The sequence below is a fragment of the Onthophagus taurus genome, chromosome 2, assembly GCF_036711975.1.
Source record: "Onthophagus taurus isolate NC chromosome 2, IU_Otau_3.0, whole genome shotgun sequence".
In the NCBI taxonomy this organism is placed as follows: domain Eukaryota; kingdom Metazoa; phylum Arthropoda; class Insecta; order Coleoptera; family Scarabaeidae; genus Onthophagus; species Onthophagus taurus.
In genome coordinates this window covers 17,231,396-17,246,064 of record NC_091967.1, presented here as the reverse complement: position 1 = coordinate 17,246,064, position 14,669 = coordinate 17,231,396, and the positions used below count along the sequence as shown (strand labels likewise).

The following is a 14,669-nucleotide window of genomic DNA, read 5'->3' as shown; positions in this document are numbered from 1 at the left end:
AAAAAGAGCGAGATGTTTATTTATATGAATGATATAGAATGTCTATAGTTTTTCAGCTTTGTTTAATGTTACACAAATGAACTAAAAGATTTTTGCTGAAAACACTTGTTTTAGTGGTGCATAAAAATAAAACTCTCTTTATCAAAACAAGAATCAGAATTCATTTTGTATTAATTTTATTTTCACATTAAAAAAATAAAACTAATTTTACCGACAAATCGAATTTCTACAAGCAAGTTGTGTATATGATAATAAAAATCCACTATTAGCTACGTCGTTAGCTTCATTTCCATCAGTAACCACATAAAGTACAAACGGCCTCGAATAACCTAAAAGAATAAAACTATTTACACAGAAAAAAGAATGAACAAGATTACTTACTGACTAATGTTGGTAATTGAGTACCACAAAATCTATCAGTATTCGCTGGAGTTCCAGCAATATAAGGATTCGCAACTACAATAAAATCTGTTGTACAATCATCCCCAGAAAGAGACGTTGGTGCCATCGTGGCGTCCCCAGAAATCGTAAAAGTATTAGGACTAGCGGTGCCTTGACTCCATTGAATACCACAATATCCGGCAGCCGGAGCTACGCAAATTCCATAATTGGTATTAGCTAATTGTCTTGTACCTTGACCAGCTATAGTTGTTCCATAATTTAAAGATTGTACCACACCAGATATACCAGTATAATGTTGTAAACATCCATTTGGAGCTGAAAAAATTTATGATAATTCTAAGATTTGCTATATCTCTTTGATGTGAATATACCTCTTGTAGGACAATCACAACCAATTTGAGTAACTTTAAATCTCCAAGATCTACCAAAAGTAGAATCTGAATTTGTGTTAATAACGAGTTTAATATCATCGGCTCCGTTAAAATTCACATAAAGATGTTGCCCACTATTTTCTCCACAAATTTCCGGTACTTCGTAAGCACCTCCAATTACATTGAAGGCATCATTTGCGCAAACACCTTGAGCGTTTGGTTGCATTAACGAGAAACTTAGAAAATCTATTCGTATCTAAATTATTTAAAAATATATATTTTTTTTTAGTATCTTATTTAAAAAAATCTTACTTGGCAAATATCAGAATCGCATCTAGGTACTGTATAAATACACTTATTGGCTCCTGTTGTTTGTTTAAACGACGGTGAACTTACGAAATATGTGTTATTATAAGACGATGTAGATCCACAAGAACGTTGTACTTAAAAAAAGTAAATATTAATTTAATAATTAATAATTATATTTATATAAAGAGAATTATGTTTTATACGTACTAACACAACAAACTCCAATATTGCTAGCACAACCACCGGAAGCAATCCCATCGATATCACTACATTGTCTTTTTGTGTAACAAGTTCCTGATAACCCATCGGCAGCGCTACACTCGTCATTTTTAAAGCGAACGACACCAATTCCCCAATTCCAAAATGGTATGACTACAAAAAACCATAATATTAAATGTACCGCAAAAATGTTAAAATTAGTTTTACATTTTCCATGCCTATGAGAAACTTCATTTTTGAATTTAATTGTATGATTTTTTGTTGCTACTACTACAAGACAAAAAAATAACATAAAATTTCTAGCGAACATTTTTTCGTGGTCTTACAAACTGGTGTAAGAATCGGTTCTCGTTTAACAATAAAGGCCATTTTTCGGCTGGTGCTAATTGGTGTTAAATAAGAAATGGGGTAATCGTAACGAGGCATCTGTACGTGTTTGCGTTTGTTGTCACAGCGGTATATTTCATTATAGCCTTAAAGATATTTGGACCATCAAAAACGATTTTACTAAACGAAATTGTATTTTAAAAAATCTAAGATATGTTGTTCAGTTTTTTAATCCATATATAATTTATGTATTTTGAACATCAAAGTGAGTGATAGTTGTTTTCGACATTTACCAATACTGATAATTAGAAATAGTTTTTGGTACAAAGTTCAACTCATGTCTTCTATTACACCCTAGCATCTAACTAATCTATATAATTTCTGGAGCTTTCAATTTTATCAAACTGATATTATATTTATCATTACATATAAAATCTTTTAATATAAAATTATTTATTATTATTCTATCTTTCTTAGCTTTCTTTTTTTCATATCGCCGGTATTAACTATTCTTCAGCTGGAGCATCCTCTGCAGGTGCATCTTCTGCAGGTGCATCTTCTGGAGGTGCATCCTCTGGGGGTGCATCACCATCTGGTGGAGGGGCATCATCGCCACCTCCGTCTGCTGGTGGAGCTGCAACTTCGCCTTCAACTATTGTCGCAATCGCTTCTATTTCAACATTTGCTTCTAATGGAAGTTTTGCTACTTGAAAACAAGATCTCGCTGGGAAGTCTTTTGTGAAAACTGAGGGTTATGACAAATTGTGAAAGTAAACAACATTTTTGTTATTTTGAATATTTTACATTGTTTATATACATCGTTAACTGCTGCGAAATCATCCATGCAACCGAGAAAAACAGTCGTTTTTAAAACGTTATTATAACTGGATCCGCTGGCTTCCAAAATTGTGCCCATGTGCTTTAAAGCTTGTTTCGCTTCTGCTGCCGCTCCACCTTCCACCAATTCGTTAGGATCAAGTTTAAGACCTAAACATCCCGATATGTAGATGGTTTTATCTATCTTAACGGCTTGACTAAAATTAAAAACGAAGCTTTGTAAAGTGCTAACATTTAATTGAAATAAAATTATTAACCTGTATGGACCGACTGGTAATGGTGCTGCTTCTGTCTGAATACATATTTTTGCTGTTGGTGATTCATCTGGAACAATAGATGAAACTGAACCAGGTTTAGCACATCCGCATTTTCTCTTTTCTGCCATCTTAAATGTTTATGGTTTAAATTTTAAAAAAGTGTGACCCAAATCTAGAAAAAAGTATATAAAATAAATTAGTTAACAATCGTTAAAAAACTATGTCTAGGTCAATATCATTCACCTATTAGCAAAATGTCCGGTACTGTTATATTCACCACAAGGTTATTAATTAGATTACGAAAACGATGCTTCAGCACCCGTTCTTTTTAGGTTAACAACATATTACAAACTAAACTTTGGAAGCCATTTTTGAGAATTTCTTACTGAAAATTTTGTATGTATGCCAAAAGTCAAAAATTAAACACTTTCAAATATTTGATAATGACAGATCTGTGGATGCTAGATAAATAATACATTTAAAAAAATGACGGATTATAAAAATGCATATCGATATACATTATCACAAATAGTCCACCAATATTACATGATTGGTACTAAACGAAATAAAACTTCCTAATTATGACTAATAACATTAACGTTTTTAAATTCTTTATATAATTTTTAATAATAATTTTTGTACTCGTTAACGATATGCCAAAACTACATCCTAAGTAGGTATGTCCTAAGTGGTTGTCTTAAGTTCTTAATGTTTTGCATCCATATGGAGTAATCAGACCACATAGCACGTTGGCTTTTTATAGTCAACGAAGAGCAATCATATGATAATTTAAAAAGTTAGTTATATCAGAACATTTTGACACTCTTTAGCAACGGTTTTAAGTTACCTGTAAACCGTATACCAAGTTTCGAAAAATAACCGTTTGACATACCAAGTAGAATAGGACAATTAATTCTTTGTTCAGAAAACAAAAGAAACGAAGTCCTAGTGGCATTGTGAATGGAAATTAAAAATGGTTCCTCAAAGTTTCTTTGATAACTTTCAAAAGCTTTCGAGAAAAGCGATAGTCAAAATAATTAACCTGGTTAGTGCTACATTCCAACTACAATATGTGTCGCAGCTGTGGTAGGTGGCTAAAGTGATTATGATCCCAAACCCGGATATTCCCCTCATGATAAAAAATTATTACTTAACAGACTAGTCAATAATCAACAAAAAGTAAACATATCATCTCGAATCATAAAATTATCACTAGAAGAAAACCACAAACTTGAAATGCTTCTTCCTGTCCAATATTCAAAAAGAATCATATTAAATTTATTCGTACGCTGTTTCAATATCACGCAATATAATGCCTACTCTGACTTGAGAAAAATCGGTGTATGCATGAATGAATGTCACAACTCTGCAAGAAATAAGATAGCCAGAAGCAGGATCCTTTATTAAAGGGCAGCAAACAATACACTCTATTGATGGAAGTGATAATAGACATGAGCTTGGTTGTGTATTAGTTGTCAACAGGAATGTACATCAACGAATAAAACATGCACCCACTGAGGAGAAGACTGTTTTATAAAAATATGTTAAGTTGGCAACATCGCAACGAACTTCAAGACAATTGAAGACATGACTGGCAATAACTAGGTTAATTTTTGTGAATTTTAATTAATGTTCCAAAGAGCATTACAACATAAAGACCGAGGAAGAAATCAAGTTCTATGAACTGCTAAAAAATGAGCCCAATGGCGAACTCGATGGCAAGATAACATAAAGATGGATGCTTTGGAGTTGCTTGAAGTAGGGAATTTGCGAGCGGTTACCAGGAGTAGGGGTACTTGGAGGCATAAATTGAAGAATGTTAAGGCTCAATCTAAGCTGTAACACCACTGGAAGAAGAAGAAATATATTCTTAAACCCTTAAAATTGAAACGTAGATATTTAAAATTTTATATAAAATTAGGTGGCCACCCTGAACCTATTTTGAACCCAAACTGTTTTTAAACATTTTTATTGAACCAAAAAAACATCAGACTATATCTCTTTTCAATAAAGTCTTCATTGTAATAGGTAAAAAAGATTGTTCAAGTAACTTAATAGTATGGAAGAATGCGGGATTTTTTTTAAATATATTAAAAGCAAAAAGAATAGAAATAGATCATAAACTTTTATTGACAACATATAAATTGAACAGTAACCAACCTAAATTTATATAGGATAACTCTTTACACACATTTATAAAAATTTATTGAAATGTGTTCATATAAATAAAGATTGCATCTTCCTTGATAATAAGTTATTGTTTATAGCAAGATTTCATCCTTGTACCCATAGTTTTTTATAACAATATACATATATTCGGTTTGTAGCGTCTCCCACCTTCCGATTGTCAACCACCAGATTTTGTGGTCTTCCCAGACCCTGGCGAAATTCCTTTCAAACATCGCCTTTCAAATCCCCAATCCCTAAGTTCTTCTGGACGTTTGATTAGTTATCAAGTTTTTCTACCACTTGCCCAAGGTCCATTCCACCAAATGACGTAAGTATTAAAATTCTTGAAAACGTTATAAATACAGCAATTAAACAACCGCAAAGTAGTGCCAAACGCATTGCACAAAACTTAGGGCTAGCACTAAATGTTGCGTCAAAAGCATTACATCGCTAAAAGCTGTGCCATTATCACCAACAAAGTGTGCAACGTACTGTCACAAACTTGCTCTCGAGAACTTCTCGTTTCCCGTAGTGGGTTTCCTAGCTAGGTCCACGGAGCGGCTCGCGTACCTAACTGTCCACGCACTACCGTTTTCTTGATAGCTAGCAATGACTGAGTTAGGGTTTGGCACACTGCATTCGTTCACTTGAAAGCGAACGGCAGTAATTTGAAATTAAGAATAAAAATAGATTGAAAGAAAACGAAATTTCACTGCTAAAGAATAAGTTTGCTTTATTTTTGAAAAAGAACGTATTATATTATATATAAAAAAAAAACACTGACAAAGATTTTAAAAAGTAAAAATTACATGACGTAAGCTATTCAACAACATCATTACGAAATTTGCCGAGGTGGTTAGCAGGTTCAATGAGAAATCGGAAGTTTAAGATTTTAATAACGCTTACCCGTTTGTTAAAGTAAAATATTCATCGAAGAAAGAGAATCCAATTCAACGAATTTTATAACTAAATTGCTATAAGTTCAAATCGCACGTCTCGAATTTAAAAACACAACAAAAACTTTAATTTCCCGGTTTCGCCCGATGCTTTTCTATTCCAATCCCGTAACCGACTCCCCGATTTTTTCTTCATTTCTTCCCTGCTCCATCTACTCTAACTGCCACCTCGGCACATTCCTGCTAGAACCGCCTACGTAGTATTTAGTCTGGACCCTCGGTTCTCAAGACGCAACTTCGTAATTAAATTACAAAGTTCTGCCTGTATTGCGTTTTATTATTTTTTTTTTAATCGCTTTCGAATCCCAAAATGCGGTTTGTTACAGTACAACATTTAAATGAACATCTTTTTGTATATCTAATGAATCACCTGTATAAATATATAATACAAAAATTGTTCTGAAACTACCATTTAAAATAAAGTTGTATTAAAATTATCCAACCATTTCAATATTAGTTAACATCGTACACCTATTTTGCTGATAATTCAAAGAAAATCCACGATTAGCAACATCATTCGTCTCATTTCCATTGGTGTACACAGTTAATACAAACGGTTTTGAATAAGCTAGAAAAGTTTTAAATTACTTTAAAAATAAATTACTTTTTTTACATATTTTATTAACCATACTTGTAACAGGAGGAAAATAATTTCCACAAAACCGGTCGTAATTTTGAAGAACATTATTAACGAATGGCGCTGGAATAACGACAAAATCGCTGGTACAATTTTCTCCCATAATTCCAGCAGCCGGAGTTCCAATTAACATTTGAACTCCGTCAGTGTCCCCAGAAACGGTAAATGATGACATGCTTGATGGTGTCCACGTTATCGAACAGTAGCCTGGTCTCATTGCTACGCAAATTCCGTAATTTTGATTAACTAATTGTCTGGTTCCGACTGCACCAATATTATTTAAACTACTACTTCCGGTAGAACCGTAATTAAAACTTTGAACGGTTCCACTTAATTCCGTATGATATTGAAGACATCCAGAAGGTGCTAAATAAATAATACTTTCAATAGAATTATAATAAAAAAGTAAACTTATACCTTTTGTGGGACAATCGCAACCGATTTGAGTCACTTTAAAATTCCAATTACGATTGCTTCCTTGAGCAGCAGACGTTGTTACGATGATTTGAATGTCTTGACTTTGATAAAAATCGACATAAACGTGTTGACCGGTATTTTCACCACATAAAACGGGTACTTGAGATCCTCCCCCGATTATTGTTAAACTATCGTCTCTACAATTTCCATCGCCGTCAGGCTGAGCAAGCGTGGCACTAATAAAATCGATTCGAACCTAAGTTATAAACAGTAAGTAGCAATCATAATTAACAAATATTGCATTTGGTATAAAACGTACTTGGCAAATATCTGAGTTACATTGCTTTATTGTGTAAACGCAACGATCACTACCCGTTCCGGTTACTGTGGATGGAAAATTTGTATTGACAAAGTATGTGTTGTTGTATGAAGATGTTGCCCCACAGCCAAGTTGAACTGAGATAAAGTAAATGTAGTAAACTAGGTTATTTTACACCTTACTAAGTAGTTAATTTTAAAGTGACGAGTCAATATTTCACCTCAATAAATGAAGTTCTTTTAGAGTTATTGCCAAATGTGATGGCGCTAGAAAAACCTTATGAAAAGGCAAATGTGCAAAAAGACACATACCAATATTTTACAAAATTTTATCTGCCAAAGGAAAGTTTTATACTGAAATATATGGAAATGATAATTTTAGAGTTAATAGAGGCCGGATTTCAAACTACAGAAAAAGACATAGTATGTGATAGTTCATAAAAATAAAAGCTGTAAGTGATAGGAAAAGCAAAAAATTCGAGGGCTATAAGAACGAAAATATACCTGTTGAATATAAATCATCTGCCATTGCATGGATAACAACAGAAATTTTCTAAAACTCTAAAAAGAAGTCTTAATTTGTCTGAAAGAGCTCTGCTAATCGGCGATAACGCCTCAATACATAAAAACTATTGAAGAGCTGACTAGTGAGAATGAACAATTTACAACATTATTTCCTTCACCAAATTGTACTGTACTTCTACAGCTTATGAGCCAAAATGCGATTAGGCTGACAAAACTTTTTTGTCAGAAAAGTGTTTTAGTCCATATTTTATCTAATATTGAAAAAGACTTTGTTAAGTTATTAAAAACCATTAACCTGAAGGACACTGTATATCTGCTATGCAATACTGAGGAAAAAGCTTCCCCCGAAGTCTTGGAAAAGTGCTGGCACAAAATTATGACTCACGTGTAAATACCAACTCAACCACTGAATACGACGCTGAAGATCTGATGATGATTTATCAATTGCATCGCAATCTGCTTTCTTCAGGTGAAAAAAAAACTGGAAGACATAAATGGTACAGATGAACAGCACGAGAGTGAAAATGAAGATCAAGAGTTAAAAATTAATGTTAAGAATAATAAGGCAGTTAAAAATTTTGATGTGTGCATAAAGTGGGCAGAAGAAAATAATATTCTACTGAATGAACCAGAAATCCTATTCTGGTCAAGTTGATTGTTTCATCAAGAAAACAAAAATTATAAGTTATTTCAAAACATAATATAAAAATTAATAAGATATGCCTCTGTTGTAAATAATCTTTATGTAAATAGTATTTTTTAGTGGAGGATTGGAGGTTAACGTAGACAAAACGAAGATGTTGAAGTTTTGTAAGAGGGGGTAGAAAGAAGACTGACGATCGGAGATGGGAGGAGAAGGTGATCGAGGAAGTAAGGGAGTACACATATTTGGGATACAGATTTAGAGAAAATAACAAAGGAAGGCGGGTATATTAGAATGATGGCAGTGAAAGCTAATAAGGTTATAGGATAGGTCTGGGGATGGGATGAGAGAATATTTAGGAGAAATGTGGGAAAAAGGAGAATAATCTTTGAGAGCTTGATAAAAAGCGTTATGATGTATGGAGTGGAGATATTAGGATGAAAGGAGCAAGGGCTGTTAGAGGATGTGCAGGCCATGTACCTACTGAAGGTGGATGTTGGGGTGGATCTTCCATAAAGTTAAAATGTTGTTTATAAAATTAATTTACTTACTTACGCAACATACACCAATATTACTTGCACAACTTCCGGATGCTATACCCCCAATATCAGCACATTGCCTTTTTGTATAACAAGTACCAACAAGGCTACTCGAGCTGTTACAGGCATTATTGGCAAATCTAACTACGCCGACACCAAATCCAAGTCCCCAAAATCCAATAACTTAAAAAATACAACTCAATTTTTGTTTATATTTTTAGAACACAATATTTACATTTCCCATTTCTTTCAAGTGTTGTATCTTGATTCTCTATAATATTTAGATTATTTTTTACAGTTATACCAAAAATTGGTAATACTAGAAATATAATAGTGAAATACATAATGCAAAAAGCTTCAATAAATCAGAAATGCACTCTTGAACTATTTAAATATGCGAAAAGTATACCGTTCGGCTATTGTACATATTTGCAGAAAGCTTGATAATGAAGTCTCTTTAAAACAGTTATGTTTGTTGGAAAAGTTGTTACAGTTTAAGCTTAATGTTTAAACTAATCATTGGTAACTTAAAATTATCGCATGATTTAAAAGTCAATTTATTTTTAAGAATGTAAAATTTGATAGAAAATAAAAAAAACAATTTTTAACATTAATTTATTTACAAAATATCAAAAAAAAATATTATAATTGTTTATTTTCAGAAACAGCTTTAACATGATCAGAAATAGCACCAAGCGGATCTTTCTTAAAATCATTATTATTCATCAAATTTTTATAAATCTGCAAATGAAGAGCCATATTTTTCTTCCGTTTTCTCTCCTTAGCAATCGCTTTCTTTTTAACCACCCCTTCTTTAGGTTTATCATCACCACTACTCTTTATCAACGATTCCAAATCAGGTAAAGCATCCCTTAAAGTGTTTGTATCACCAATAATAGCCACCTTACTACGTTTCTTCTTCAACTTGGCTTCTTTCTTTAATTGATTTACCGTATCTATTTTTCTTAACAATAAATCTTTTTTCAACTTCAATTTATCTTTTTTAGATAAAGTATTAGTTTTAGCACTTAATTCAGATTTCAAGGATTTGAATGATTTCACACTAACAACATCATCATTCTTTAATTTGTTTAAACTTGAAACATCAATGTTTAAATCTGCGAAAGGATTATTTGATGGGAAAACTACAGGTGGTAATTTAAAGTCTGGGGAAGTGTCTTTTTTCTCGTTTTTTAATGAATCTTTTTGATTATTATTATTTGAAAGGTGTAGTTTGTTTCTATTTCTTCGCAGTTTACCCATTATAACGATTATAACCTAAAATAACTACAAAATAAGATAAACACGTGTTTTTGACACTTATTTGACGTTTAATCGACATCAAATTAACGATTAATTTTCAATTTATATTGATATTGAATGAATAATCAGATATAATAAAACAAAAATTAATAATTAATATTACACAATTATGTTTTAAATATTAAACAATTAATAACAGTTTAATATTAGAATTTGATTCCGCAACTATCTTCACATAAATAATTATTTTTCAATATTTTTTAAAAAAAGTTTGATAATTATAAATAATTTTAATCAGCATTTTCTAACCAATACTTATTAATTATTTTCAGTTATATTTTATTTTAAATTCGACAATTGTTCTACAATTATCATTTGACAGTTTAGTTTTGAACCTAATTTCACTTAATACATTTTGTGTTGTCATTGCTATATCAAATTTGAGACTACATTAGCAGAAAAATGGCTCTTTTAAGCGCTTCTCAACCCAATTACCCTGATTATTCTACACAGGGAATTACCAAACATCATTTTAGTCCTTACGCCGATAACGGAGGGTGAGTTTTGTAGGATTTGAAAAAGTATAACCTAACATTTTTGAGTGACTATTAAATTCTTGTTCATTTTAGGAGTATTGTAGCTATTGGGGGTGATGGATTTGTAGTAATTGGTGCCGATACTCGTCTCAGCACCGGTTTTTCAATTTACACCCGAGATCAAAACAAAATCTTTAAATTAACCAATCAAACTGTTCTTGGATGTGCCGGATGTTGGTGTGATACATTAACTTTAACTAGAATCTTGAAAGCTCGCATGCAAATGTATGAACAAGAACATAACAAAACCATGTCAACCACAGCTGCAGCTCAAATGCTTTCAACCATGCTGTATTACAAAAGATTCTTTCCGTATTACATTTCAAACATTCTTTGTGGTTTAGATTCTGATGGTAAAGGTTGTGTGTACAGCTATGATCCAATAGGGCATTGTGAAAGAACCACCTATCGTGCTGGAGGCTCTTCTGGAGCTTTACTTCAGCCATTATTGGATAATCAAATTGGATTTAAAAATATGGAAAATGTTACTAATAAGGAAATTACGTTGGAAAGAGCTCTTTCTGTAATTAAAGATGTCTTTATTTCTGCTGCAGAAAGAGATATTTATACTGGGGATAGTATCATAATTAATGTTATCACTAAAGATGGGGTTAAAGAAGATAAATTTGAGCTTAGAAAGGATTAAATCTTAATTTTTGATGTTTTTTTTTAATATGTATTAAATAAAGTTCTTTTACATTTTTTTTTTTTTTCATTATTTACAATTCTTTGAAAATAAAATTTTTCTATTTAGTGCATATCTAAATAAAATCATACTTTTTTCAAAGTTTATTTGTTAACATATTTACAAATTGCTTCAATAACATATATAGCTCATACCAATATAAGTTGAGGCAGTTTTTAGAAATCAGATAAAGAATTAATTGCTTTTATCAGATTTACTTTGTACTTGCTTTGTATGAGAAACTTAATTTGGTTAAGAAACATCAAATTCAAGTTATTTCTTTTTTAAGAGTTTTGGCTCAGCAAATATGGTATGAACTGTACATAGTTAATGTCATATTACTGGTTTTTAATTAAAGGTACCCTCACCTTAATCTTATATGGATTCCAGATGTTTAAATACAACCTTAATGATATAAAGTAATGGAATGACCTTTGAGATGCTATTTTAGTATACTAAGTTTGATAGTATTTCTTGTGAACATTTAAACCTATGTACAGGTGTATCTAAAAAACTCACAAACTTCATGAAAATATTGTCAATGGAAAATTAAGATAGTTTCTAAAATGAGCCATATGCAACATGATTTCCAAATGTATAAATTTAACTCGTAGCTGATTGCGTCCTGAATCACATGCTGTGTTCAATATACTAAAGTTACTAAGGATTACTAGCATCACCAAATGTTTACTTACCGAGCGATAAATTCCTCGATTTTAGTAGCATTTTTTGTAAGAGGAGGCCAAAATATTCTCTACTTATCTCGACGTTTGTAGCAATAAGCCTTAGTTCCTACAAAAAACCCAAATATTTCAGTTTTTGAGTGTAGCCTGGACTACAGAAACGAAGTTTATGTGCGGAGACATGTTTTGAGATAAATATAGTTGAAGTTTGAAATAACTGTGCGCTGATTTTCTACATTATTGATAATATATTGTAAGAGCGCATTGCCCTATTAAAATCAGTCAAAATCTCACATCGAACTTTTTGACATCTTGAAGCTCATAGGAAGCTCACAAGGAAAAATTTCTCTCATGGTATAAAGTGTCTCTAAATACGCTGTTTCCACAGTTGTCAATGTTTTGTAACTAGAAAGCAACAACAATTTGCGTTGTGGCGTGATTTTATAGAAACATGTCAACAAAGAGGTCTAAAGAAAGGCTGCAGTTTGTTACTATTACCTTGTTACAGCAGAAACGAAAAGGTCTCACTGATACAGGGTGAGAGATTGGATTAAATGGAGGGAAAACAAGAATGTAATGGACACATTATTAGAAGAATTAGAACGAGAAGATAAGGAATGTAATAAGAACTTTCTTCGAATATCCGCTGCTGATTTTCGTTATTTGCTGGACAAAATAAAGTTGACAGTAGAAAAACAAAACACATATGCGAGATGCAATTCTAGCAGTCGAACCCTTTACTTTTTGGCTACCGGTAGGTACATTCTCATTCTTGAGTATCCAGTGAGCATGTACTATTTCGCGAATTGTACCTGAAGTCTGTTCTGCAATTTACAGTGTTCTAAGAGAAGAATATTTACAAGTAAGTATATGAAATATCTCTTTATTAAACTATTATTTTACATTTTGAAGTAAGAGCTCCTTCAGAACTACCGTCATCTAGAACTTCTGGGTCACTATTAATTACCGGGATCTGCAACGTGGACTCATGCATGGTTTGCTCTTTGTTTATGGGTTGCTGTAGTAATGGAATTGTATTTTCCTGTAATTTAAGCTCATAGTTGTCGTTCATTTTTAAGATAACTCGCTGTATTTCCCTCTTCGCCCAGGATAGCAACTCTGGAGTTTTGGAGTTCATATTGCGCAGTTTGTCAGCCACATAATCTCTAAATATTTCAAAAGTGTCTGCTGAGTTTGACATAACTCTAAGACATTCGTCAAGTGTAACTTGTTTTTCTTGCTCTTTCTTCTTTTTTAATGTTAGTTTTACCGATGAAGTTCTGGATGAACTTGAAGTGTTGTCCATATTCATATCTTGTTGAAGCGAGTCTTCACTCTCTAAAATTTCATGTAGGTGTTTAGTTAGAATTTTTTGTAGTCCATGTCACATATAATGTTTTAAGACAGCCGTAAATGAGTGGTTTTGTAGACCATTAAAAAAAAACTTACAACTGCCGTTTCGCCATTTGGACCCACTTCAAAACAATAATAATACAATAATCACTCCCAACATAGATTCAGGATGTCAGGACGTGAAACGATTGCTTGCAAACCCACCTCGGACATATAAGCCACCAAAGCAGCGACATGCCTTACGTAACGTCTTTAAACGACAATGCAAAAACTGAATACATCAATTTATTTTTACATTAAATACAAGAATACAGTCGACGTTGTTTGGATCGAGGAACTCATCCTATCCAATTATCCTAACCATCTCATAAAACTAAAATATAAATAACTAGTGTAACTATTGAATGTAACAATTTGTATTACTGGCTGTACGTTTGCATAATGTGTTGATGACCATGGATTTGTAGGGTCTGTTGCGCGATTTAATTGCTTCTTATATCCTGAGTTGTAAGTGTAATTGATGTGTATTGACGCGTATTTGAGCAGGTTGAAACTCTAATGAAACATTTTATGTTAAATCTAACGGTGAATGATTGTTAATTACAGGTACTTTAATGTCGCATGTTCGATTTGAAGAGATTGTTACTCATGGTATTACACGATGTTCAACTTTTGCGCATTTTTAAATGTGTTCCAGGTAAATGGAGTCATTAATGGAATAAGTAGGACGTTTTAGACCATTTTTTCTACCTTTGAGAGCTGTATTGCCTTAATTCATTGCCTCTTTAATTCCTTCTGATTGTGTCTTTGTGGCAGAACCAATTTTCCTCAGAATGACTCTAAATCATATAAATTTTATATCAAGATTAATTGGAACCACGTTCTGATGATGATGAAGCTGTCAATGTCCAATGCCCAACCCAACCCAACTAATAATTGCCTTCCTTGGTTTACGACAGCAATAATAACAAATTTGCGAACTAATAAAGACTATAAAATTGTGCTGAAAGCATAAAATTAAAGTATTTTTGTCAGAATTCAAACCGTTATGAAAAATTGTCAATGACCAAATCGGGATTTCCCACAAAAAAAACTGCACTGACTTCCAGTTTTGGTCTCAGAGGCATTCACAATATCATTTCTCAGCAAGAGACTGATTGTCT

At 32.4% G+C, this 14,669-nt stretch overlaps 5 protein-coding genes across 5 annotated transcripts; 1 reads left to right on the top strand and 4 right to left on the bottom strand.

Moving 5' to 3' along the window:
* Window positions 1-170: 170 nt before the first annotated feature.
* Window positions 171-1,759, bottom strand: LOC111428777 (uncharacterized). Its single transcript, XM_071194403.1, has 6 exons — window positions 1,509-1,759; window positions 1,290-1,454; window positions 1,086-1,216; window positions 774-1,029; window positions 382-717; window positions 171-329 (listed from the first exon to the last, which is right to left on the bottom strand). The coding sequence occupies exons 1-6, from the start codon at window positions 1,609-1,611 to the stop codon at window positions 208-210; spliced, it is 1,113 nt and encodes a 370-aa protein (XP_071050504.1). The 5' UTR covers window positions 1,612-1,759; the 3' UTR covers window positions 171-207.
* A 257-nt stretch (window positions 1,760-2,016) lies between these two features.
* On the bottom strand, window positions 2,017-3,171 carry LOC111428822 (2-iminobutanoate/2-iminopropanoate deaminase-like). Its single transcript, XM_023064526.2, has 4 exons — window positions 2,966-3,171; window positions 2,723-2,894; window positions 2,433-2,662; window positions 2,017-2,373 (listed from the first exon to the last, which is right to left on the bottom strand). The coding sequence occupies exons 2-4, from the start codon at window positions 2,848-2,850 to the stop codon at window positions 2,135-2,137; spliced, it is 597 nt and encodes a 198-aa protein (XP_022920294.1). The 5' UTR covers window positions 2,851-2,894; window positions 2,966-3,171; the 3' UTR covers window positions 2,017-2,134.
* Window positions 3,172-6,178: 3,007 nt separating this feature from the next.
* On the bottom strand, window positions 6,179-9,270 carry LOC111428787 (uncharacterized). Its single transcript, XM_023064478.2, has 6 exons — window positions 9,162-9,270; window positions 8,939-9,109; window positions 7,221-7,357; window positions 6,902-7,157; window positions 6,479-6,850; window positions 6,179-6,415 (listed from the first exon to the last, which is right to left on the bottom strand). Exons 1-6 carry the CDS (start codon window positions 9,268-9,270, stop codon window positions 6,282-6,284), a joined length of 1,179 nt encoding a protein of 392 aa, XP_022920246.2. The 3' UTR covers window positions 6,179-6,281.
* A 255-nt stretch (window positions 9,271-9,525) lies between these two features.
* On the bottom strand, window positions 9,526-10,279 carry LOC111428811 (ribosome biogenesis protein SLX9 homolog). Its single transcript, XM_023064508.2, has one exon. It carries the CDS (start codon window positions 10,187-10,189, stop codon window positions 9,569-9,571), a length of 621 nt encoding a protein of 206 aa, XP_022920276.1. The 5' UTR covers window positions 10,190-10,279; the 3' UTR covers window positions 9,526-9,568.
* A 314-nt stretch (window positions 10,280-10,593) lies between these two features.
* On the top strand, window positions 10,594-11,487 carry LOC111428799 (proteasome beta6 subunit). The gene is made up of 2 exons (XM_023064491.2): window positions 10,594-10,746; window positions 10,819-11,487. Exons 1-2 carry the CDS (start codon window positions 10,652-10,654, stop codon window positions 11,429-11,431), a joined length of 708 nt encoding a protein of 235 aa, XP_022920259.1. The 5' UTR covers window positions 10,594-10,651; the 3' UTR covers window positions 11,432-11,487.
* The last annotated feature ends 3,182 nt before the right edge of the window (window positions 11,488-14,669 follow it).